Source organism: Pelobates fuscus, chromosome 3 (genome assembly GCF_036172605.1).
Source record: "Pelobates fuscus isolate aPelFus1 chromosome 3, aPelFus1.pri, whole genome shotgun sequence".
Taxonomy (NCBI): Eukaryota; Metazoa; Chordata; class Amphibia; order Anura; family Pelobatidae; genus Pelobates; species Pelobates fuscus.
This window is the reverse complement of record NC_086319.1, coordinates 168,383,769-168,411,440: the sequence shown is the minus strand read 5'-3', so window position 1 is coordinate 168,411,440 and position 27,672 is coordinate 168,383,769. Positions and strand designations below refer to the sequence as shown.

Here is a 27,672-nt window from a genome sequence, read left to right as displayed (position 1 = left end):
TTATGGCTCTGGCGGTATCGTCTAGAAGCGTGTCACGAATCGAAGATCGAAGGTTTCGTACGTCCGACAGGTTGCCCGGTGACGGGATGGCCTTATGCTTTTCTTCCGCCTTCCCCAGAGCCTCTAATAATGATGACAATAGTTGTGATTTACGCTTCTTCTTCAGGGAGGCCTCACGAATCAATATACCCCTAATAACCGCTTTGTGCGCGGCCCACACCGTAGCAGGTCGAATGCCAGCTACCGTGTTCCTTGTGAAGTATTCTAGCAGTTCCTTACGAACAGTTTCTACCACAGCCGGATCCTGCAGCAGTGAGGTGTTTAATTTCCAAGACCACGGAGAAGCCACACGCAACTAATCCAAAGTTAGCGTGGCCTCAGCGTGGTCCGACCATGTAATGGAGCCAATTGCAGTACCTGAGACTCTGGATGCGGAATAAGAGTTAACTACGAATAAGTCAATCCTGGAGTAGGTATCGTGGGGCGCTGAGTAGAAGGTGTAATCACGGCTATCAGGGTGGTGTGCTCTCCAGATGTCAATGAGCCCCGTACGATGTAAAAAGGAACGAAGCAGTTTGTCTTGGCCGCCCCTCTTATGTGACCGCGGGAGTCCGCCACATAGGCCCCTGTCCACTGCAGGGCATGGTGTAGCGTTAAGGTCCCCCCTACAACCACCATGCCGTGAGGCAGGCCGTTCACCAATTGGGTCATGTTATCCCAAAATTCCACAGAGGGGTTGTTGGGGGCATAAATATTTAGGAGATGAATGGTATGAGAGTACAGACTTCCCGATATTAGGATAAAGCGCCCACCTGGGTCAGCCGTAACAGTCCCCACTCGGAGTGGGCATCTGTGGTGTATAAGCACCGCCACCCCATTCCGCTTGTTTAGAGCCCTTGCTTCGTGTACAGACCTAATGGTGTGATCCCTGAGAGCTGAGGTCGGTATATGTGTCTCCTGCAGGAATGCTATATCCGGGCTCATGCGTTTAAGTTCCCTGAACATAAGGCGGCGTTTACTCGGTGCGTTCAGGCCTTTAACATTCAAGGTTAAGAATTTTAGGGGCATTGTAGTTTATCAAAGGGAGGGCCCAACCTGCTAACAATTCTTACCAGGGATCGAGATAAAAGGAGCGATAAATGAGGCAGTACCGGATAACAGCCACCCGAGCCCCATCGGCCAGAGCAGAGCATGAGGTCACAGCAAAATATATCAGTGTCCCCTCCCGAAGGGATTCTCATGAAGGGGGGGGCAAGGGGGGAGGGAGGGTGAGAAGGGGGAGATGGAATGAAAAGTAGAAAAAGAGAGAGAGAGCAACAATGAGAACAATCTCCTGGTCTTACCCATAGCCAGGGATATTAGGGGAATATGTTGAGGCTTCCCCGGAGTCCAGAAAAGGCTCCAGAGTAACCAGAACATAGACCAACGAAAAATGAGCACCCCTAGGGTGCCAATATAAAACTCTTCAAGAAAAACGACGTGTATTACAACACCGCCGGTAACGTCCCGGTCCCCAAGCCCCGGCAGCGAGGGGTCACCTGCCCCACCCCATCAGACCAGGTCCGTGCAATTCCCCGCGCCCCCATTACCCATAAGGATAGGGATAATCCCCCCTCCGAAACCGACAAACAGGTGGAGGGGGGAAGAACATATGTAAGGGGACATCCGTACAGGATAACGACCTACAAGGACGAAGGGAAGACCACGAGGGGGGGGACACCCCCCCCAAAACGAGGTCCCCCAGTGTAAAACTCCACGTTCCGGGAAGCAACCGCAAGGAAGTAAGCACCCACCTGCCCGCCCCCCGGAACAGGTATAAGCAAAAAAAACTGTAAATAACAAGTGTGGGACATATGCTAGACGAGGGAGAAGGGGAACCCAAACCCCCCCGCAACCCCAAAGGGAATACCGCCCCCCATGAGTAACTTAGAGGCCTTATCTACTCGAGCAGGCCCAGAGCTTATAGTGAGGGGAATTACAAAAATCACCCAGTGAAGGGGGGGGGGATACAAAATATAGGGCTTGAGTCCCAGCATCAATCGGCTGTGGATAAAATGGCCAGGATGTAAACCGCCCTACCCCTCTAGGCCCGGGTGTAAACCCTCATGGAGGCCATACCCACCACAAAATCAGTCGGGAGAACCAGGCAATCTTAACAGTTATAACACGTAATAAAACAATCGCCCCAACCCTACAAAAGACCCCAGCCCGCCGCCCAGAACAGTCCCGAGGCCCCCGGCATAAAAATTCAAAAGTCAAATAAATAAACATCAAGAAGTGAAAGTCATAAGTCACCCGCTGCCGTAGCGATCTCGCAGGGGTAGTTAGGTATGACCCTCCATTGCCATGTTTCAGATCTCCCCCCATCCCCGGGACACCAAAGCGGACAGGAGCCGGGGCCAAACCAAGGGGCCCGTAAGGAAATGGGAGCAAAGTCCAGCACATTGAGAGGAACCCCTAGCCCGCCCCAAATATGGCGAACCCGCCTGAGGTATGGAGAGAAGCCGATCTGGGGCAACCCCACCAGGGACCCCAGAAGCCCGGGCCAGATGAAAACCAAAGTGAGGAGAACATAGGTAAACCTCGCAGCCCGCCCTCCCAAACAACAGGGGCCCACCCGGAAAGGCTTACCGCCTGGATCCGCCGATAGCTAGCCCACAGCCGCATTGGAAAAAACGTCCTCACTCGCCAGCCGCGTACCATTCACGAGGAAGGGCCTCCGCCGTCGTCCTCGGAACCGCAAAGCCCTCCGGAAGACGGATCCCCAGCTCTGTCAGGAAACCCGCCGGATCTCCATCTGCAAACAAAATTTTGGTGCGGCCATCTTTAACCCCTTAAGGACACATGACATGTGTGACATGTCATGATTCCCTTTTATTCCAGAAGTTTGGTCCTTAAGGGGTTAAAGGCCATCAACTGAAAAGGGTGACCCCAGGCATACTTAACGGATTCCTGCTGCAAGAGCTCTCGCCGCTTTCGTAGGGTAGCCGGGGTCAAGTCTTGGTACAGGGCCAGGTCAGACCCCTTATAAGTGATGGAGCCGTCCCTGCCCCGCTTCATTAAGGCCTCCTTCGTCTGGAACTACAAGAATTTTATGATAACGTCCCTCGGCCTTCTATCATCCGCCCTTCTGGCACGAAGCGCTCGGTGTGCCCGCTCGATGTGCCATAGATGTTCCGGCACGTCGGGGAGAAGCGGTTTAAATATGCCCAAGACCACGTCTATGAGGGACTCCTCTCCCTCCTGTTCCGGGAGGCCACGGAGACGGATATTGTTTCATCGCGACCTGTTGCCCAGATCATCGATCGCCGCTTCAGCTATCAAGAGTTGGGACGTCAGTGTATTGATCTGGGCAGCGGACTCGTTATGGGCCAAGACAGTGGTTTCCAGCCGTTGCTCGAGCGCCGCCGTCCTCGCGCCTAGGGCCTGGATCTCGGCCTTCACTTCAGCAGTGTTACGAACAATTTCAGTGGCCAGGTAGGTGCGCACTTCCGACAGTTTGCCCAATATCTGACCAGTGTCCGTGTCCGATGCCCCTGCGGCGACATTGCCTCCCGGGCTCGAGGGGGAGCGCGGTTTCCCCAGGCCGTCCCGTCCGCCATCTTGGGTGCTCAATCGCACAGCGCGGGTGGCCGCAAACATCTCGGAGACCGATGTAACCGTCTCCAACGTTTTTTTCGCCTGCTTCCTCGGGGCCCTTTTATCCATCACGGTTCCCCCGCACTGGCAAGCAGAGTTGAAGTCAAATTTCGGCTTTTGTAGGCAGTTGGCACCGTGGTCACAGCGGAGCTCTACCCGGACACGTCCAGCTCGCTCGGCTGCAAACCACGCCCCCCCTGTGCACACATTATTATTGCAAAAACTGTAAAAAAAACAAAAAAACTCAAAATTTTTCTTTTTTTTGCATTTTTCTGTTTTTTTTTATAATAAATAAGCATTTATGTATATATATATTACATCAAGCCCTTTCTGTCCTTTAAAAACCGGTATATAATATGCGTCGGTGCAATAAATTAGTAAAATGCAAATTGCAGTTGAACGCAAACAGAAAATAAATGCAAAAATTGCCGTTGTCATTAAGTGAAAGACAAGCTTCTGAAGCTCTGTCCTTAAGGGGTTAAAGCATAACATGACATATATGCATCATCACACTGCTGGTTAGCAGACTGGTACACATCCTGCTTCCCACCCACACAAGTGGTTGATAAGTATTTCTGGTATCCAAGAAGTTATTTTAATTTAGAATATGGGAATACATATCTTTTAAAAGAATTGCATCTCAATAAGTAGTGTAGGAAATAAGTAGGTGGAAATGACTGTTTATTGCTTTTTTTAGGATACTTATATTTTGTATATTTAGATTAAAGCAATGTTATACTTTACTTTCTTTTAAACTATATTTCCAATGGTTAAAATGTATTATTTCATACCTAGTAAGGTAGTAGAAAACCTCTTTCATTGTAGACCTGTGATTTCTGTTTTCGTATAGTAAGTTTTATATTCTTGGATAGGGTAATTGTAAAGGACATTTAGATAGAGGTTGCTGGGGATAGTAACTTTAGCGATGTTGATCCTTCTCTTTTTTTTTTCTTTCACAGCCAGTATTTTGGATCTACAGGGCGTGGAGCTGTCTGTTTTACAACACAGCACCAACCAGCAGACCTGTGTCCAGTTTCATTTTGGAAATCAGTTCCCAAGTCAAGTCAGCCCACGAGGAGAAGCGGTAAGCAACAACACTTCAGTGATCGAGGCTTTCCAAGATTCAATGTATTTGGAACTGTGGCCATTTTTCTTTTCTTTTTTTTAAACTCTTTATTATTCGTTGACAAGCATGACAGAAATAGGCAGGTGAATTGTATGCTTACGCAGAAGCTCCGTGTATATTATTGCATTAGTTTTAGTACCATTTCATTCTGTAGACACAGTTTACAGAGGAGTGGACTAGATAAAGCAGAACTCTGCCCCTGTATTTTGCAGTTCGGTTTCAGCTGTCAAACATTTTAAATATAAAAACTGAAACAATAAAAGTAAAACAATACTTATATAAGTAACTAAAAAAAAAAAACGCTCAGCTATAGGAGATTAGATGACCAATATAAGGAGTAGGAGGGCGAAGGCCTCCGGTATCTGTACAGGGATATATATTTGGGGTGTGTAGCTGGCAGTGGGCATGTTTACCCCTCCCTTCTCCTTCCGATCCTCTCGCTCTTCCCTAGAAGCTCTGAGCAAACTCACTACTCCTCGTTCTCCAGGGTGTTTACCCTACCATTGCTTCCCAGGGTGCCCACACCTTCTCAAAATATTTGGTGGTGTTGTGAACAACTGCTGTGAGCTTATCCATCAAGTAATTTTCTTTAATGAACTGTGTCACTTCTGTCATGTCGTGGACGGTACGGCCCAGCCATTTCACCACTATGGCCCGTCTGGCTTGTTCATTAGTTTTCTGTGCTTGGTCACCATGCCATCTATAGGTCTGGCCAGTAGGAAGGCCCATGGGTCTATTTGTTTCTCTAGCAGGTCAGCAGTACCCCCACCTCTCCCCACAGCAGTTGTAACCCTGGGGAGGCTGACCACATGTATGCACCTCTCGCTACAGCCCCGCTAGCACAGGTCGGTATCCCCCTTGCCCATTTGGTGCAGCTTTGCTGGTGTGGTATACCATTGTATCATTCTCTTAATGGATTGTTCTTGGAGTCTCAACACTAATCGATACCTTATTGGCTGCTTCCCATATTTCCTGCCATACCCCACTCTCCTGTATCTCTCCCAACTCAGCTTCCCATTGGTCCATGTAGGTCAGTTGCCCGAGTCAGTGGATTCCGAACTGATTGAGTTGTATATGGTGGTAATCAGGCCCGTACTTCCCGTTTCACTGTCACATAGGATCTCAAAAAAGGTTGGGGCCCGCTTTGTCACCTCCTGCACTTTGCTTTGCTTCGCAGTCTCGTAATTGCATGTATCTGAAAAAGTCCCTGGGAGCCAGGGGATGGCGCAGTGAGAGTTCGTCGAAGGAAACAAATGAGTGATTTGGATATAAGTGTTTATATCTCTGGAGACCCGCCCTTTCCAGGCCAGCGAAATCCCTAACGTGCATGCCAGGCGGAAAGGCCCTATTCCTGAGGAAGGATGTCATAGGAGATGGATCTGAGATCAGTGCCAATTTCTTTTTGACTCTGTCCCAGAGATTAACGGATGCCAGAATGGCCGGGCAGTCTGTTCTGGGGAGGGGCCTGTGCTGCCTGTCTGTCCAAATATGAGACTGTGGGAGGTCAGCCACCATCATGCTTGACTTTAGTTCGACCCATCTTCTCTCGTAAGGGGGTGAGTGCCATAATACAATCTGGGCCAATTGAGCACCTATGTAATACATATATAGGTGGGGTAAGCCTAAACCCCCCCCAGAGCTTTTGGCCAGTAGATAACGCGTCTGGAGACGCGGTGTCTGTTTTGCTATAGGAATGCCCTTGATCTCTGGGTGTCAATGATAAGGTGGAGTAGTGGCTCTAGTGCAAAAAGCAAGTGAGAAAGGTGGCTGCCCTGCCTGGTCCCGTTTGACAGGCGAATGGGGTTGGGATTGCTCCAGGTACTAGAAACTGTGCCTTAGAAGTCATGTACAGCGCCCTAATGGCTCCAGATTTCCAATAGTCCAAACAGGTATGACCACAAACAGGTATGGCCTCGGTTGAACGCCTTCTCTGCTTCCAGTGAAAGGGCCAGAGAAGGCGTTCCCAACCCCGCCGCCACCCACAGTAGATCCTCCGCCCTCGTATTTTTAAAAAGCGTTTTTTCTTTTATGAAACCAACCTGGTCCGGGTGGACAAAGCCCCGCACCGGTGGGTTCAGTCTCCCCACAAGCATGGCTGCGAACAGCTTTGCATCCATATTTATAAGTGATATTGGTCGATAGCTCCTGATCTCCTCAGATGGTTTACCCTCTTTGGGTATCAGTGATATTGCCTAGCTTAGTGTTGTCAGTGAATGGAGTACCTCCCTTCACCATATTAAAAAGTGTAGTCGTGTGTGGGACTATTATATCACTGAAGGTTTTGTAGTAACCTCCCCCGAAACCATCAGGCCCAGGGACCTTGGAGCCCTTCAAGGCAGCTATCGCTGTCTGGATCTCGTCAGGGGTAAAATCAGACTCCAAGATGATTATTGCGCTCTCTGTGAGCGCTGGGAGCTTCAGGGTTGTCAAGAAGGCCATCAGGTCTGTTCTATAGTCTGAGTCAATGTGAGTTTTAGTGGGGGAGTGGTTATAGAGATTAGCCTAGTGTTTCAGGAAGGCTAAGTGAATCTCTCTAGGGGTCTGAGCTATGTGTCCCTGTGCGGTCTTTATTTCTGCTATTGATTCTCGGCGCGGTCTGGGTTTCAGCTCCCTCACTAGAGGGAGTCCATCCTGTCGCTCTTTTCATAGAAGGGGCGCTTGGACCAGAGTAGTTGTTGGGCTACATCCTCTAGAAGGGTATCTTTGATCGAGTGTCTGGTACTGTTAAGCTGAGCTAGAATGGCAGGGGAGGTGGCCGTCTTTTCCCTAAGTCTTTGCTTTTAGGCGTTTCTTGTATGTTGCAATTTGTGTCTACGCATGACGGCCTTATGGACCGACCGCACCATCGCCACTTCGGGAGATATATTTTCTGAGAAAAATTTCGTAAGTCTTGGATGATTCATCTACTGTCTGGCTATTTCTTAAGAGGGCGGTGTTCAATCTCCACGTCCAATGGGAGGCGACGTCCACAGCTATCAAAGAGATTGCTATGTTCGCATGATCAGACCAAGTGATCGATCCAATGTCCGAGGACTGAACAGATCGCTTCAGGAGAGAGTTCACTAAAAACATGTTGTGGCGAAAATAACCTCGCCACTGGGTTTTGGAGGGGCCTGTCTGCCAGCCTTTTGTCCCAGGATTATGGCCCATGCGTTAAAACTTTGTTTCTCCCTGTAAAAAGGCTTGTTAAAAAGGTGACTTCCATGGAAAATGTGCCTCTTCCCCTCCCCCTTTTTCCTGTCCTATTGTTCTCCAGGAGGGCATTGTCCCAGGGACACTGCCAGACCAGTTGAAACTGGCTGCTTTGTCCTTCCTCAATCTCTCATCAGCCCTTGCTATTGTTTAACCACATGGCGTTCCAACTGTATTCGTGAGATCTGAGCGCTTTTCGGACATATTAAGCGCTCAGATCCAAGCTATCTGGGGATATGTTGGACATATAGGTTAAACATTGTATTATAAGAGTTATGTATTTTTATGTGGTTTATGTAACAGTTTTTTTTTATTCTTTATTTCTCAAATCATGCACATATGTGGTACAGATAGAGAAGCATCATACATGTATACATCGTGTATACATTGAAGCATATTAAATTGTTCATACAAGGGTATCTTCCAAATATATATTATGGGACATGAACAGAAAGAGATAACAGTGCCAGTTCGGCTGCTTAATATCACTTTGGTAGTGCCATTTTTATTATATAGCTACCATCCCTGTGCATCAGCTCCTGTTGCGTAGAGTTGCTCTATGTCTCTATGTCATTGTTCTGTACCTGTGCCTTAGTCGGAGGTGCTGGAGCTTAGGCATGAAATTTTCTATTTTTAGAAGAAGAGAAACGCGAGAGAGCGAGAAATGAGAGAGAAAGAAAAAAGAGGGGGGGGGGAGGAGAGAGAATGGGAAGAGGTATCATATGAGAGTGTAACAGTTTTGACTTAGAGATATTCCCTGTACCTGGAGATAATTAAGTTACCGCACACAATAAAAAAAAGCCAATTATCTCCAGGATAGAGGAGAAGATAGACCGGCTGCACAGCCTAAATCGGTGGAACTGTTTTGGGCAGGAAAACCATGTTTGCGGTCGGTCAAATGGGACTTCCATGGAATTCGTGAACCCCTGCTCTGATCTGGGTGATTTTTGGATATGTTGTTCACCCAGATCAGGGCTATCCAGGGATGTATTTGTGGTGTTTTGGGGTGTTTTCTGTGTTTGGGGAAAAATGCGTGTTTTCTGCCTGTGAGTAATTAAGTTAGCCCATTGTGTTTGTTAATTGTATCACAGGCAGAGGGGAGGGTTTGTGTACATTAGCTGGCAGTGTTTAACTGTACAAGTCTGTCCTGATTGGTTTTGTAACTTTGTATCCTGTGTTCCACAAGGTCCACGTGGGTGGTAAACCTGTGGGAAAAACCTGTATATAAGAGACAATAAAACCTCAGACTGCTGAGTTCATGTTTTACCCTCAACATAGAGCCTCGGCTCATGTGTGGGGGAAAATGCTGTATCTACACTGGGGATTGCTATACGCTTTATACTCCCCTGGTTATAATCACTAAGCTCTTTTAAGAGCTTGTTCCTGCTTCGCTCTCCGAAGGAAGAGAGGTTCACCCACAGGAGCCTGGAGCCTTGTAGTAGGTCCGGGGTGGGTAGGAGACGGCAAGACCCCAACCAAGCTGCGGTGGTCGTGGGGTCTGCAATGCTTATGGTGTCAAGTGGCATGCTTGGAGCCCTCGGGAAGCACTAGGAGCATCCATAAACGGAGGTACCCAGTCGGGGTGCCAGGTGACCCGTTGTCTATACGGGAATAGCTGTCATGGGGTGCAGAATAAAATGTGTAGTTCTGGGGTGCTGGAGTCTCCATGCATCCAGCAGACCCGAATCTCACAAAAAACTATGTAAAATCTTATCCTGACCCCCCCCAGGTCCGTGTGAATGTTGGAGCCCTGGTCTGGTCCTTCTGTCGATCCCAGGACATGGTGCTGCATTAAAGTCCCCTCCCATGAGGAGGAAGTTGAGTTGTGTGTCCTAGACTGTATCAAGGGGAGGAGTGACTTGAAAAACTCAGGGTTGTATCGGTTTGGTGCATAAATGTTAAGGAGGTGGTACGTGCGGCAGGCAATGGTGCCGGCAAGGAGAATATACCTTCCGTCCTGTCCTTAAATACAATTGGACAACACTAGGGGGCAAGTTTTTCGCAATAGAATCGCAATACCATTTTGTTTTTATAAGGAGCCAGAGAGGTAGGCCCTGTCAAAGCTATGATCAGTTAGTTTCAGATGGGAGGAGTTAGGGATGTGTTTCTTGTATGAAGGCTATATCCGCCTTTTGCCTTTTCACTTCCCTAAGTAGGAGCCTCCGCTTTTGGGTGTTATTCAAATCTTTGGCATTAAGTGAGAGAATTGTCAGTGTCTTCGGTTGGGTCATAAGGGTATGACAATCTGAGAAAGTGAGCCCTTGTGCCTAGGGTACAGATCACCATGGTGGGTCCACTTGGGCAGAGGGGTGTGTATACCTGCAAGGCTCCGCTCTGGCTCTTTCGATGGCACGCTAGGCGGTATCCCACCATTTACTCCTTGAAAGCTGAGGTAATAACCAAAATTGTTTCACCTTGATACACTGCCTATACTGGGCAATCTGCACTTTTGTGTTGGGGGTTAGTAACAATCCCTGTACACTTGTTTTAGGCAGTTGTAGGTTGCCTAATGTCAACTTTGTGCATATTTTATATCTCTCGTCAGTGCGCACAGCAGGCTGACGTCTGAAGTAAAGAACTTCTCCCTTATAGGCAGTGCACCTGCAAGGAGAAGCTATCTCTCCCTTCCTGATCTGGGTGTGCTGCCTCCCGCCATTGCCAAAATATAGTTTTTTTGTTTTGTTTTAAACCCTCCCTCCCTCCCCTTGCTAACCCAGAGATGACGTGGCTGTCCTGACATCACAAAGAAGCTAGGAAACACGTCACCGGTAGCTATGCCCGATGCTGGATTCCAGGTAAGATATACCGTATATACTCGAGTATAAGCCGACCCGAATATAAGCCGAGGCCCCTAATTTTATCCCAAAAAACTGGGAAAACTTATTGACTCGAGTATAAGACTAGGGTGGGAAATGCAGCAGCTACTGGTAAATTTCTAAATAAAATTAGATCCTAAAAAAAATATATTAATTGAATATTTATTTACAGTGTGTGTATAATGAATGCAGTGTGTGCGTATGTGTGTGTGTGTGAGTGCAGCGTGTGTGTATGAGTGCAGTGTGTGTGTGCATGAATGCAGTGTGTGTGTGCATGAATGCAGTGTGTGTGTGCATGAATGCAGTGTGTGAATGCAGTGTGTGCAGGGCCGGTGCAAGGATATTTGCCGCCGTAGGCAAAAAAAAATTTGCCGCCCCCTCCCCCCCATATGTCCTGACTTCCCCTCCTCCTCCCTCAGTGGTCCTTACCTCCCCACCCCCGTGTTCCTTCACTCCCCCCCCCAGTGGTCCTGACTCACCCCTCCCCTAGTGGTCCTTACCCTCCCCTCCCCTAGTGGTCCTTACTTCCCCCTCCCCTCCCATAGTGGTCCTTATCCCACCCCCTCCCTCTCATAGTGGTCCTTATCCCCCTTCTCCCTCCCATAGTGTTCCTTATCCCCCCCCATCCCTCCCATAGTGGTCCATATACCCCCCCCCCCTCCCTCCCATAATGGTCCTTATACCCCCCCTCCCTCCCATAGTGGTCCTTATCCCACCCCCTCCCATAGTGGTCCTTATACCCCCCCCTCCCTCCCATAGTGGTCCTTATACCCCCCCTCCCTCCCATAGTGGTCCTTATACCCCCCTCCCTCCAATAGTGGTCCTTATCCCCCCTCCCTCCCTCCCATAGTGGTCCTTATCCCCCCCTCCCTCCCATAGTGGTCCTTATACCCCCCTCCCTCCCATAGTGGTCCTTATACCCCCCCTCCCTCCCATAGTGGTCCTTATACCCCCCTCCCTCCCATAGTGGTCCTTATACCCCCCCTCCCTCCCATAGTGGTCCTTATCCCCCCCCTCCCTCCCATAGTGGTCCTTATCCCCCCCCCTCCCTCCCATAGTGGTCCTTATCCCCCCCCTCCCTCCCATAGTGGTCCTTACCCCCCCCCCCCCTCCCTCCCATAGTGGTCCTTATACCCCCCCTCCCTCCCATAGCGGTCCTTATACCCCCCTCCCTCCCATAGTGGTCCTTAACCCACCCCCTCCCTCCCATAGTGGTCCTTATACCCCCCCCCCCCCCCTCCCATAGTGGTCCTTATACCCCTTTTTTTTTTATTATTAATTTTTTTTTAATTATTTTATTTCTTATTTATTTTTTATTTTTTTTTCGTCCCCCCTCCCTGCTTCATATATGGCAGGGAGGGGGGCTCTCCTTCCCTGGTGGTCCAGTGGCAGTTCAGTGGGGGGGAGAGGGGGGCTGGCAGAGCTGTACTTACCTTTCCTGCAGCTCCTGTCAGCTCTCTCCTCCTCTGCGCCGTCCGTTCTGCTCTTCTGTCAGCTCCCAGTGTAAATCTCGCGAGAGCCGCGGCTCTCGCGAGATTTACACTGGGAGCTGACCGAGGTGCTGAACGGACCGGCGGAGGAGGAGAGAGCTGACAGGAGCTGCAGGAAAGGTAAGTACAGCTCTGCCAGCCCCCCTCTCCCCCCAGTCTGTATTATGGTAATGCAAATTGCCATAATACAGACTCTGACTCGAGTATAAGCCGAGTTGGGGTTTTTCAGCCCAAAAAATGGGCTGAAAAACTCGGCTTATACTCGAGTATATACGGTAACTTTGTTTTATCAAAGAAAAGAAAATGTTACCTGCGCTTTCTCCTTAATCCCTATGTATATTTAGACAAATGGAGGTCATTTAGTTGCTCCAATGGCCATTGGAGGGAATGCCCGCCTGCCATGTCAAGGCAGACCCCCCTAAGCGGGTCCTAACACTGACCCTTCAGCCTGCTTCCTTGAGCTTCTGGCAAAGATATCTCCAATGAGACAGAAAGGGGTATTTTTTTATATACACCCCTATACTTATTAACCCTTAATAGGGAACACATGGGATGGGCAGCAGCATTGTAACCAGGCTGTGTGATACAAAGTAAAGACAGGTAAGTAAACCTTCACATTCGCTCCATAAGACACACAGACATTTCCCCTCACTTTTGAGGGGGAAAAAAGTGTGTCTTATGGAGCGAAAAATACGGTATATCGGCGTATAACACGCACACATCATTTGCCCCCTATTTTCAGGGAGAAAAGGTGCGTGTTATACGCTGATAAATACGGTGTGTATATATATATATATCTCCATAATGGTAAAACGCATAGGTGATATATATATATATTTTTTTTTTATATATATATTACACACATATATACACACAAACGACACTGTAATCTACGCTAGTAAACCCCAGCTACCGCAGCTTGAGGCTGTGCTTAAAAACAATTCACAGAGGTAGAAAAGTAGACAGCGGATAACAAACTTTTCCTAAACACTGACAAAACAGTGAAATTGATCTTTGAAACCTTACCTAAATTACATAAACTACAAAATCAACAACTGTGTATCAAAACAAATTCAATTAGCACACTGACAGCAGTCTGCTCTTTTAAATATCTAGGTATGTTGCTAGACCCAAATCTATCCTTTGGCCTTCACATTGAAAAAATCTCTTCAAACTTTACCCAAAACTAGGTGCCCTGTACAGAAACACATCCTGCCTAAGCCCTACTGTAAGGAAACAGTGAAACAAATGCTGATTATGGGGATGTAGTGTATGCATTTGCACCGCAAACCCACCTTAATAAAACTTAATACTTTATATAATTCGTTCTGTCTAAGAATGTAATTACTTTACCCACCACTGTGACATTTTAAAAGAGCTAAACTGGCTGTCTCTGGAATCCCAATGCACTCTTCAGGCTCCAGCCTTGTGCATAAGAGCATTTCTGGGAAGCTCCCACCCTACCTGAGTAGAATGCTCTCCCCAGCTGTTCCCACCTCCTATAACCTCCGATCCAGTACTAGCACGATATTTAGCATACCGCAATACAAAAAAAGTGTCTCGATCCTCCTTTTCCTACAGAGCAATTATGGAATAACCTCAGGGACACAGTTAAATCTTCATTAAATCTAAAATATTTTAAGAGATATGTGGCAATATACCTCAGCTCAAAATGCACCTGTCATGGTTGATTATATTTATTACCTGTTATGTATTAAATGTGTATATATATATATTTTTTTGTATATTGTATTTTTGTAATATTGTATCCTATTGTAACAATGCAATGTTTTGCGGACCCAAGATATACTTGAAAATGAGCGACATATCAATATATCCATCCTGGTAAATTAATTTATAAATAAATCAATAAATATAGAAAAAATAACAATATATACATCAATATATACATATATTTATAGTTAAAACATAAAAGATGATATGAAACCACACTTATACGTATAGAAGATGACCATGAAAAGAAAAAATGTAGAATAACAACAATAATTAAAAACAAATAAAATAAAAACAAATTCATTTTCCATGGTTTCGTTATGCCATGTGCTTCTGGCAGTGACATCAGAGGTCAGCTTACTTCCATAAAACATTCCACTTGGAATAAAACGCATAGGTGATAGATATTTTCTCTCTTGACTGTTTGCAGCGTGTAGACCATCATCTCTCTCTCCTTAGCCCAAGCCAAGCGCTGGGGACATTTATAAGTTATATGTTTTAGTTTGTTTATTTTCTGTATTGTAATCTACTGTAATATATTGTTACTGCTTGCATTTGTTAAAGCCTGTTACTTGTTCTAATTTATTGTAGTAAATTGACATTTAATATTCTGTTTGGTGTATTTTCTATCCACATATTCAACCACAATATAAAGAAACATTAAAAAACATAATGTTTTAACTTATTACTCAATTATTGTATAGTAATTAAAAGATTAAGATTTAAGCCTCGCCCACAACAAGCTCAATGTGGGTATTTATGTTGTGGGGCTGTGCACAAGTAGTCGTCCAACATGGACAAACTTCGGCATCAACTATGCATGCATTGGTAGAAATAAGTACAGTTGTGTAGCTTCTCTGTTTTATGAGATTGAGGCCTATGTTGCAACAATGTACTCCGTATCAGTATGGCATTTGGAGTTGGTGTCAATAGACACTAGAGCAGGGGTTCTCAACCTAGTCCTCAAGGACCCTCTACCAGTCCAGGATTTAGGGATAACCTGGGTGTGTCTAAAGTGTAAAAAAAAAAAAAAACACCTTAGACATACCCAGGTAATCCCTAAATCCTGGACTGGTAAGTGGTCATTGAGGACTGGGTTGAGAACCCCTGCACTAGAGGAACAGGTTAATAATTTGGGAACTCCAAGTGGCCTGAAATCGAAACTGCACTGCCTAAATAAAATGTAAAATATTACAATTTAATAGTTATACCTCCAATGTATACTGTAGGTTTATAACAGGCCGCTGGACAATTTCAGTTTAAACAATAAGGCATTCCTCTTCTCTTCCATTACAGTGGCAATTTGTCTTCAATAACTTTGAAGTGGAGCGTAGCCAGACATACGATGTGACTGTCCAGAATCTACCTCGACAGAATAATGCCAACAGCAAAGAACAAAGTATTTATATTACAGGTAAGTTACTGACCTAATGTGCAGTATCCCTAATACCATAAATATATTTCTTCCATGTCCATGCTCCTTAATATGAAGAATATTTTTTGCGGATTGTGAAATCATGGCTTTATGAATGGTCCTTACTTATGTTTTCTTATTTGCGTTATATAAATAATGTACCCTCTATCTTTAGAATGCATTGGAGAAGGATTGGGGCTCACAGACATTTGTTGCAAGTCAGGTAAGAATTCTTTGAAATATTTTTCTTATAGCTTTGGACTCTACCTTTAAGTGACCTTGTCATTGAAATAAAACAAATCGTACTGTACATCAAAATGAGACTTCAAGCACCATGATCACTGGAGCTTATTGAGGTGGTTGTGGTGCTAGGATTCTTTGGGCAATACCAACTTTTGAATTTTTTTTTTATATATATCAAACAGTTTTCAAGTAGTTTGACAAAAAAATAATGGCACATTCCCTTCTGCATTATCCATCCAAAGTCCACAGCCTACTATTGCCTTTCAGACTTTGACAGAATTGCACAAATATTACAGATGTGACAATTCCATATTATCACATAGGTGGCTGGTCTTCAGGTAACTGCCATAGTACTGGTGTTAAGCAAACTGTTTGAAAACATTTTGACATTTACTTGTATCAGACTCATTGCACCATAGACACATACCATAGTAGTGGTTTTAGTGCTTAGCATGTACTTTGGAATCTCATTGTGAACACAGGGGCAATATATATACTCCTTGTCAAAAGCCTCAATAAAACCGTTTAAACATTAAACTGTGGTCACATTTTAAACATATATTTACGTAAACTTATGTTCTAAGAACGCTTAATGTCACAAAAGTGCTTCACCGCATGAACCTGATCTCTTTTCCCGAACGTCTGTCCATTTTGTATTATTGTTTTGTATTTTTTGGTGGGGGAGGGAGAAGGGGGTTAGGTAACATACCAAATTCCAATGCAAGTTTGTGCTTTATTTATTTGTTCTTTATTCTAGGCTATTGCTGGAAACCTAATATAAGTGTTGAGATAATTGGAAATGATTTAGTAATGAACTTTGATCCGTTGGAGGAGGCTGAATTCTATTCTCTATTAGTAATTAATAACCACGTCCCTAGATATAACAAAAACTTGATAATTCCACAAGTAAGTATTCATTCATAGTAACTATTTTCATTGGAAACCAAATATTATTCAATGTTTTGACAGTTTGAGAAAAACCCTAGATGAGAAAGATGTCCATTATCATTAAAGGGACACTCCATTCCCCAAATAAAAAATCAGTGTTTAGTATACATAATCCCAATGAAATCATGCATACATTTATTGATGTTTTTTTTTCCAATTGGGGGTATATCTAAAAACAGCTTGAATAAACTACAGTTCTCTTGTCTTTTGCCTTTGCAACCCCTCCCCATATAACCACACCCAGACTTTTTGTGGCTGTCCACTCAGACTTCCCAATGCAGCTCAATGAGAAGTCTCTGCAAGGCGTGTGCTCTGACCAATTGCTGCCTTTTGAGTTTAGCATGCTGAAGTGCATAAGAAGTCTGGAATGTCAATTTTAAGATTAATGCAAATAACTAACCAAAATAAGATTATACGAGGGACTGACAAGTTTTCATGGTGCCTGTTTTATTTGTAATACTCACCCTGGTTAACGCTCCCACATAATTTAATGGCACCAGATATGCAGGAGAGTTAAAGGGGCACTATAGTGTCAGAAACACAAATGTGTATTCCAGACACTATAGTTCTAAAACCACAGTTTAGGTAGGTACTCCCCATACCTCGGGTTAGAAAGGCTTCCTGCGTCTTGCCTCGCATCTGCACTTTATATCTCTGCACTGCTTGCTCAGGAATACATGTTCAGTGATATGTGCACTAAAATCTTCTAATAGTAGTTTATGTCATCATATGAACAATTTCATTACTGAATTATTGCAAGAAAATATTAACCCTTTCACTCCCAGAATTGTGTATGCACGTTCTTACTTTCATTTACTTTGCAAAATAAAATGTAGTCCATACAGCCTCATTCACCTTCATTTATACTCCAGAAATATGACTGTAGCCATCTGGTAGAGCAGTGGTTCCCAACCCATCCCTCAAATACCCCCTAACAGTCCAGGATTTAGGGATTACCCAGTGGCGTCTAAGGTGTTTTTATAAAAAAAAATGAACAAACACTTTAGACACAACAGGGTAATCTCCAAATCCTGGACTGGTAGGACTTGAGGACTGGGGTGGGAACCCCTCTGGTTGAAGAACCATTTATTTCTGCCAGGAATCCCTTCTACTCATTTAATATCTGCAAATCTCCTGCAAATATCACCTCTCCCCTACTTCCAAACTGTAAAGGATTGCTCATTGGTTTGTACTATTTCTTGCAGTCAGGGAAGAGAGAAGTGAATGAGCTCTGTCATTTCACTGTTCGTGTTATATAAGCATTCCAGAAATGGATAAAGATTGTTTCAAAATGATTAAGAATGCAAGAAATGCTTCAAGTAAAATTAGGGGGGAAACTCATTTAAAAAGTCCCCTTTAAAGCCCCCTGTTTAAATTAATACTGTGTTGCTCCAACATTAACCGACACCAGAATTACACAAACAAAATAAAAGTGGAATGCTTTTCATGAAACCCAGTTTTTAAATAGTGTTTCCTATGGGAAAGCATTGTGATTGGCTGAGATTACCACTTCAGGGGCAGAGCCAGCACCAGCAGAGTGGAATAAAGGTATGGATTTACTATATTTAGGGGGCCTAGATAGTGTTTTTAACACTATAGGGTCAGGAATACATGTTTGTGTCCTGATCCTATAGTGTTCCTTTAAAGGGACTCTCCAGCCAAGCTGTTTTACTTACCTGGTTCCAGCGCCGGGAGCCTCGTGAAGCCGCGCCCCCTATTTCGTCAAAATGCCGAAATAGGCGGCCGCGAGCAGGGAGCAATCAGACGCTTCCATTTGGAAGCGTCATTGCTCCCTTGTGCGCATGCGCGGCTTTGCCGCACATGCGCACATACTTCATAGGGCGGCATTAATGCCGCCCTATGAAGTCCTGAGCGCACTACCGCGCATGTGCGCGGTGTGCGCGGCCGTGAGCTGAGCTGACTAACAGCTCAGCTCGCGGTCTTTGCCCGCCCCCTCTCCTCTCTGACAGGCTGGAGAGAGAAGGCGCGCACACAGTGCCATCTCTCTCCTGCACACGTCAGACGTATTTTAATACCTCTGACATGTACAGGGCCTTTTTAGGGCCCTACATGATAGGAAGTCCCTCTGGTGGCCGTCTGAGTGACGGCCACTGGAGGTATTCCTATCAATCAATGTAAACACTGTATTTTCTCTGAAAATACAGTGTTTACATTAGATTGCCTGCAGGGAGCTATAGATCTCACCTGAACAAATACATTAAGCTGTAGTTGTTCAGGTGACCATAGTGTCCCTTTAAGACTGCCTATAGTTGCTGTGTACTAGACAGCCACTAGAGCCACTTCCTGCTCTTCAGAGTTTGACTCTGTGAAACCATTCTGGACGTCCTCACACTTTTACATGAGAATGTCCTGCGGCTTCTACAGTGCAGCGATGGATATCGATTAAATATATGGTATACTGACTGGGCATTTGTAAATAACAGAAAAGCTGTATTCTCTCCTAATTCCTTGTATTGGGACCCTTAGCATGTTCTTGATAATGGTTTAAAGACAAACAATTGAAACATTTAAAGGACCACTATAGGCACCCAGAACACTTCAGCTTAATGAAGTGGTCTGGGTGCCAGGTCCAGCTAGGTTTAACCCTTTTTTCTATAAACTATAGTGGTCCTTTAAGATTCCACACCATTTCCATACAGAAATAGGCTATAAAATGACACTGATAGGGCATACAGGGAGAATTCCCCTTTATCATTCTATGACTTTCTTTAGTTACAAGAATAACACTTTGTAATAAGTAAACTTTATTTTATGTTCTAAAACCAATTAGGCATTTATAGTATCTCTATAAAGATGTATATCCGTCACTACTGTAAAGAGTCAGAGTAACCTTTGTTCTTCAGCGTTACGATACACTTACTTCATTTCGGAGAAGGACCTGTAAAACTGCGTGGGCAGATGCCTTTAGCTTGTGAAGAAAACAAGACTCCTTAAAATAAATTAGACATTACTGTAAATGTGTAGCAATATTTCCTGCTGGATATCTCTTTTGATATAAGGAGATAATCAACAACAAACAAATGTAGAGCGCTCAAGTATTGTTTCTGGAGTGGGGTAGTGGGGGGGTAGGTGTTCATTTTTTCTTCATGTAGAGTACAGCTTTGTATACATACACTGAACACTATTATAAATGCAACACATTTGTTTTTGCCCCCATTTTTCATGAACTGAACTCAAAGACTTTTTAGTTCACAAAATCTGTCTAAATCTTTGTTAGTGAGCACTTCTCCTTTGCCGAGATAATCCACCCACCTCACAGGTGTGGCATATCAAGATGCTGATTAGACAGCATGATTATTGCACAGGTGTGCCTTAGGCTGGCCACAATATAAAGGCAACTCTAAAATGTGCAGTTTTATCACACAGCACAATTCCACATCACCATTGCAAGTTTTGAGGGACCGTGCAAATGGCATGCTTACTGCAGGAATGTCCACCAGAGCTGTTGCCCGTAAATTGAATGTTCATTTTTCTACCATAAGCCGTCTCCAAAGGCGTTTCAGAGAATTTGGCAGTACGTCCAACTGGCCCAACTCTCATATATATTTATTTTGATCCAGCCCGTCAGGATGACTGCTGTTTTTTTGTTTTACCTTTCTCTTTGTAACTATAATGAGGGTTGTGGTTTGTAGTGAGGAAGGAGGTAGGTAATTATTGTTATTTACTCCTACCCTCCTGTTTACCCCTTTAAATCCCATATTCAGGGGGGCGGAGCCTGATCACCTAGCTGAACGGACGTGGGTGAGCCGAGCTCCGGTCCTACGGGGCGAAAAAACTGTGAAATCGGCGAATAAACAGCCCAAAAACACACCGGGGTACACCAACCATGCCGGGGGTGCCCAGGTGAATCGAGGGACACATTTCTGGAGCCCGTCGGGGCTAGGGGCACGAAACGCCAAGTGCGGCCTACAGGAGTTGGAGCCGGGGAGAGGCGGCCGCTCTCCCCGACACGAGACCCCTTACGCGACCTCATTGATCTCCTACCCCCCCCCCCCTTTGGACCGGTGGGGGTAATCCCGGTTCCCACTGGCTACACGGACCAGGACTGTTGGTGAGCCTGCCCGCAGGAGCACAAGACCGTCAAGGCATAACCAAAATGGCCCCCAAGCAAGGGCCAAAATCGAAAACTACAAGCACCCACTCACCTGGACTGGCTTTGTAAGAGCTTCTGGGTGACGCTATGCGAGCGAGGAATGGCCTACCACCAGGCAGTGAAAGCGGTAGCCTCCTGGATCAGACCCGTTACCCGACGCCGCCATTATGAGCACCCACCTCGGGTACCAAGGACGTCCGTCCGGCGATGCAGACGCCAACGATCGACAAGGCGGGAAACGGCGCCATGCCAGTTGAACGCATGCACCCGCTCCCACCTACAAAGGAGCATGTGCACCAAGCTAAACCTACCTGCTAGCAACTCATCAGACCCAAGAACCTCTGACCAGAACGGCACGAAGCAACCTCTCCAGGATCGCGCTGCACAACCGCAAGAGGCCGCACAGGAAAAAGCCTCGCTGAATACCACTAGAGCGGGAATCAAGCCCAAGGACCCCATAGACGGGGCCAGCGGTGCCAGCAATCGAGACATTCCCACACTGGGCATAGGCTGAAGTGCCTTTCATCCTGCCCCACAGCTCACAGACCTCGAACTGATCCATGTGGGCGCATCCCCTCAGATGCTACCAGATAAAGCCAGAACACCCTGATATCTATTCGGGTTTGTAGCCCAAGTATCACTGAACTTTATCTATGGCTGGGGGCGACTTTTTGCCAATGTTATGGTTTACTATGCCGTTGACTTTAAACACTCCTCACACGCTAGCGCAAGCTGTAGACATACATGCAGACACTAAGCTTACCTAAGCAACTAGCTTACAATATCACAGCAGTTCCTACCCATTGATTATAATATTATCTTTTTGTTCATAATCGTTGCCAGTGGTTTCATAATCTGTTGTATTTTGCGCTCTTTCACAATATAAAACGTGCAATGTCACACTATGGACACACATTTAGCATACAATGCACTGCACAGCCTTGTTTATATTAGGAATGTTCTTTTCAGGGTTCCTTCTTTGTCACTCCTCTGAATACTCCTACCTGACGTGTGCATCTTGTTAAATCATTTAAACTAAACGAGAACCTAAGCTGTCGAAATATTGATCTCATTAATCTAAAAATGTGCCTTGAAAAACGAATGCCACGACTTGTACTGCAAATGTCTACCAATTTTTCTTGATGTCGCTGTTGTGGCGCACCAAGGCTTTTTGTTACTTTTGTGCACAACAAAAATAAAGAATTAAAAAAAAATAATCCCATATTCACCCTCTTTTAAGTGGAGTTTGGTCTAATTATTAAGGTGGGGTTGGCGAATTAGCACTCTATACACCTACCTTCCTGTTCCTTATAATCAGACTCTGCTAATATACCAATTTAGTTCCATTACCTTATATTAGCTCGATCAATGTATCTACCCATACCTTTTATTCACCCTGTTGAATATCTCTAATATTTTGAATATCTCAAATATTTCTATTATCTTTAATTTTCAATATATATCTCATTTTGAATCTAAATGCTTTATTCTTCCGATCCCCAGAGACTGCTGCTATTTAATTAGCTATATTCTAGCCTTCCACTTGGAATAACATTTCATTACTAAACAGCTGTCTTTCTTGATACTATTTTTCTACTTGTGTTGATTAAGAATAAGTAAATTTTCTCAGGCTTGCTGTGATTGATATATACAAGCCAGATAGGCAAACTCCTAGGTTTCTCCTTTTCTAATATTATACTTTCACAATTTTGTGTTTTTCACTTTGTCTTGTTTTTGTCACTATTATATAGATATGCCCTTTGAATACTAATAAAGTTTATATTTAAATTTTTTGTCTCTTACCAATTATAGTGGGTTATACATGTTAAATGTGGGTAATGTAACCTATATTTGAGAATCGTTACTCAGTCTTTTGACTGGGGACCCCCTTTTTTCAAAGAAATATTTGTTATCCTTTTTTCAATTTTACTTTGCCCATGATGCCCCCATTCCTGCAACTAGTTTCAACTATCGTACATGATTCACAGGATTATTCACTAAACTGTATTTTGTCTAAAAATGTTACATAAAAACAGTCAACCTAATAAATTTCTCTAGTCCTTTGTGTCTCCAGTTTTGCTATTTTGTCAATTTGCAGTTCCCTGGTGATTATTGCAGTTTTTGATAAACTGGGGCAGGCACTATAGGGAGCTAACACATAACTACTTTTATTCATAAATACTCTTAATTGAAATATGCCACATATAAAAGTGCTAATCGCTGTGATACTTTATTTTCTTAACAGGGAGCTAAAGGTTTGCGGCAGAACCAAACCATTTATCCTGCTCAAATTAGTCCTGCCTGCTGGTATGATTTTCAGGTAAAAGACCTAGCATTATATATTGGGGCTACAAGAGGGAAGAAACATATCTGACAATGTTTTATTTTTTTTTTTACTTTCTTGTGATATCAGTCATTGCAATATTTTCTGTGACCATTACTACAATATTTAACAGTTGGAGTGAGCACTCATGAGTCTTTAGAACTACAAGATTATGGATAAGCAACCATTCCTTTACTCTATCACACTGCGCCAGTCTCGTACTCTATCACACTGCGCCAGTCTCGTACTCTATCACACTGCGCCAGTCTCGTACTCTATCACACTGCGCCAGTCTCGTACTCTATCACACTGCGCCAGTCTCGTACTCTATCAGACTTCACCAATCTCAGGCATTGGGTGGCTCCACATCATAGTAGAGGTAGGATACAAATTGGTGTATTCACTGAGCCCCTGTTTATGGCATAGCATATTTGATGATGGCCTACTTTAAAGGGCTTAAGGACCAAACTACTGGAATAAAAGGGAATCATGACATGTCACACATGGCATGTGTACTTAAGGGGTTAAAGGGCTTAAGTCCTTGGCTATTTTCTGTTTTTTTTTCAGGTTTCTGCCAAAATAAAGCTCTTGGTCACTACGGCAGCGCCATTCCTGTAAAATGCATGTTCTGGATGTGCCCAATTTATTTTTGTCTTTACTGTGAGTTACAGGCAGCCTTCATCTCCTCTAGCTCCCAATATTATTCACTTTCTCACATCACGCCACTCTGGGCTCTCATTACACGTTATGTTACACACATGCTCACTCAAACTAACTCTATCTTCTTACGAACCTTGTGAAGCACTAACTTAGAGTTCTATGATTGGAAACGCTGTCACTGGAGTTGTTATATAACATTGAGAGAGAACCAACACTACCAATTGCAGATTTCAAATATTAACTATGAACCATAACCACTTCATTAACTATGAACCATAACCACTACAATTCTTAGAGAGGCCCACCAGCATGTGTCTACTCTACATATGCATTTTTGTTACTTGTATATTTCCAAAGTTTCTGGTTTTCTATTTTTTTTTAATTCTTATTCACTGTTAACCCTTTAGTGAGGGAACACTTACCAATGAGATTGCAGTAAAATTAGCTATTGGTTACGCTATCTTTTTATTTTATATTTTTAACAGCAGTTTTTTTTTTTTTTTTTTTTTTTTTTTACTTACTGTGGTATACTGGGCACACCAGGCACAGCATGTAAATGAGTTAACCCCCGCAGTGCAGTATGTATGACACATGTGCGTGTACAGGAGGAATATGTGGGAGTGAATGTGTTCAAATCATTTCTCTGTAGATGTCTGATGGACAAGTTGCTTGTCCATCTGGAAGTGCAACAGAAATAATTATATATTTTTTAATTACCTCCGCTGCAATATTCAATCCCAGTATAATTTGTAATAGTGTTCACTGGGGTAAGGGAAGGGACAGTTCCATTTTCCAGAACACATTCATGACCCTTTTAAGCATTACTAACGGGTGGCAGTCCGAAGACCGGGACCCCTGTGCCTGATGTAGATGATGAGGAGTCTGGTAGTGGATAAGTAGGGCCTGGTGCAGGGTAACCGCACGCCCCTTGGTGTTGAGCACCAGCGTTTGTGTGGCCACTTACCAAGACCCTGTTGCAGCTTAAACGGATGCGAGGAGCAGATGATATGCTGAGATGTATCGAGTACTAGAAACAAGGTAAGACTAAGACCAAACAAGAAAGCAAGACAAAACTAGTGGAACCCAGAACCAGAGAAGGATGGAAAGCAAAACCCAGAACATGTACACAATACATGAGGAAAACATTAACAGAACAGGGACAGGACAAAACAAGAGGAGACTTATGTAAGGCAAAATAAGAGGAGACTTAACTAAGTACTATATATGTAAAACATTGGAGATTTAGACATACATAAATGGCCAAGATGAATGCAGCCCACCAATGCGCCAAAGTACTCGAAGTACAGTGGGTCCTATCTGCCTAGATATGCATGACTAAATTAACAATAATAAAACACACACAGCACTTACCTGCAAGAAATGGGCTGGGGACTTGGAGCAACTGCCTGCAGGAACCAACTGAAACAAAAGGATTCATGAAAAAGGAAAGGGTGTTGCAACATAAAACAAACATTTAAAGGAATCCAAGAGACTGGGAATTCCAGGAACGGAATAAAGGAATTAACCAAGAAAACCAGAAAAACCAAGAAAAACTAAACAAGAATTGTAAAAAGAGTACTGGATACCAGAAGCTAAGGTCAGACCTCTGAACAGGACAGAGCAGGTCCTGACACATAGGGTGTGTTCAAGGTGGGCTCAAGTAGTTATTTGCATTTGGCCTGAAATCCCTGGTCTTTATGCCTCCTAGCAACGCACCTGAACATAAATACTTACAGCTTTTTTTTCCCCATGTCTTGTAATGGAGCTTTAGCATTTCTCACACAAACACAAACACCTCTCTCTCTCACACACACACACACACACACACACACACACACACAAACACCTCTCTCACACACACAAACACCTCACCCACACACACACACACAAACACCTCTCACAGAGACAACACACACACCTCTCTCTCTCACACACACACCTCTCACACCTCTCTCTCACACACACAAACACCTCACACACACAAACACCCCTCACACACACCTCTCTCACACACACAAACACCCCTCACACACACACACACACACACACAAACCACACACACACACAGCACCTCTCACGCACCTGAACATAAATACTTAACAAAACAGCTTTTTTCCCCATGTCTTGTAATAGAGTTTCAGCATTTCTCACATACACACACACACAACACCTTTCACAAACACACAGCACCCCCCACACACAGCATCTCTCACACACAGCACCCCCCACACACAAACACACAGAGCACCCCTCACACACAGAGCACTCTTCACACACACACAGCATCCCTCACACACATGCAGCACCTCACACACACACATAGCACCCCTGACACACACAAAGCACCTCTCTCACACAGCACCTCTCTCTCACACACACACATAGCATCCCACACACACAGCACCTCCCACACACACACACAGCACCCCCCACACACACACACAGCGCACCCCACACACGCACACTGCACCCCACACACGCACACTGCACCCCACACACGCACACTGCACCCCACACACGCACACTGCACCCCACACACGCACACAGCACCCCATACACAACACTCCACACACACACCCCCCACACACACACAGCACCCCACACACACAGCACCCTTTACAGACATACACACGCAGCACTACACACGCACAGCACCACTCACGCGCACACACAGCACCCTTCACACACACAGAACCCTTCACACACACACAGCACTCTTCACACACACACAGCACTCTTCACACACAGTACTCCTCACACAGCACCCTCCACACACACCCCACACACACAGCACCCCTCACACACATTACCACACCACACACCCATCACCTCTCTCACACACACAGCACCATAATAGAGCTGCAGGAGCAGTTATATAGTGTGCATCACTCAGTGCTATCCCTGCTCCTCCGCAAAGCATTCCCTGCATGTGAGGCTGATAGTGGGCAGATGGGAATTGATCCCACTTCCTGTCCAGCCTCACACACAGGCACTGTATTACTGTTCATGAATCTCTGCTATCAAGCATAGGAAGCTGACTGGACCACATAGGACACTGCCCAAGGCTCCTGGTACTTATCTACCATTACCAGTCCACCTACGCTTCAAAAAGGCACATTATAATTGCTGTAAACAGGCACCCCTACAGGAAAGGCACCAGGCAGGTAGCTATTCTGTCTAATGGAATATCCATCCCTCATGAAGTAGTACACAGATGTTCTGTAATGGAAAAAAAGTTTTTTTACTCCCATTTAAATATTTAACAGTTTTGGAACGATGTTAAATTAGTAATTCAAATTTTAATGGATACAGTGATACCAAATTTCCCTGAGTTCTATCTTTTACATATATACCAAGAGTGGAGTCGAATAAAAAATAAGGTAGTTATTATTCATATATTAATCGCTGCAAAAATAAGCATTGCTCAAAATTGGAAAAAAACAATCCCACCAAATATTTTGGAAGTGCAGGAAAGAGTAGACAAGACGTATCAATATGAGAGAATAGTAAATAAAATAGAAGGAAGAGAAGGTGGCCATGAAAAAACATGGCAAGATTGGTTAGCATATAGGTGTAAGGTATAAATAGAGGTTATAGCAAAAGGAGGAATAGCCTAAAACAGATATGAGGTTAAAGCATGTACATTATTGCATATTAATGAATAATTGATAGGGTATGACTGCAAAGCTGAAAAATTTAGGTAAAATCGTGTTAAAACTGTTAAAAGAGGACGAATATGCTGAGCATTCCGCTTGTGAGTAAGAACTAATTGTCAATGTCAATTATTTTTACTTTGCATACTGGTATAAGTTGAATATAAGGATTATAAATTAAATCAAGGTAATAGCAAAGAAAAGTAAAATTGAATTTATTTTGTTTATGTATTTTTATTTTATTTAATTTTATGTTATTGTGTTTTGTTGTTGTTTATGGCTTGTTGTTTTTTCTGTGTGTGCAAGAAATAAAAAAATTA

At 44.4% G+C, this 27,672-nt stretch overlaps 1 protein-coding gene across 1 annotated transcript in view; it reads left to right on the top strand.

The window, feature by feature from the left end:
* The window catches only part of IL17RA (interleukin 17 receptor A), a 65,323-nt gene that overhangs the window by 17,394 nt on the left and 20,257 nt on the right, over positions 1-27,672 (top strand). The window contains exons 4-8 of the mRNA XM_063447656.1: positions 4,599-4,723; positions 15,294-15,411; positions 15,587-15,634; positions 16,412-16,560; positions 22,962-23,036. Of these exons, the coding sequence (XP_063303726.1) occupies positions 4,599-4,723; positions 15,294-15,411; positions 15,587-15,634; positions 16,412-16,560; positions 22,962-23,036 (515 nt within the window). The remainder of the gene's footprint in view (positions 1-4,598; positions 4,724-15,293; positions 15,412-15,586; positions 15,635-16,411; positions 16,561-22,961; positions 23,037-27,672) is intronic.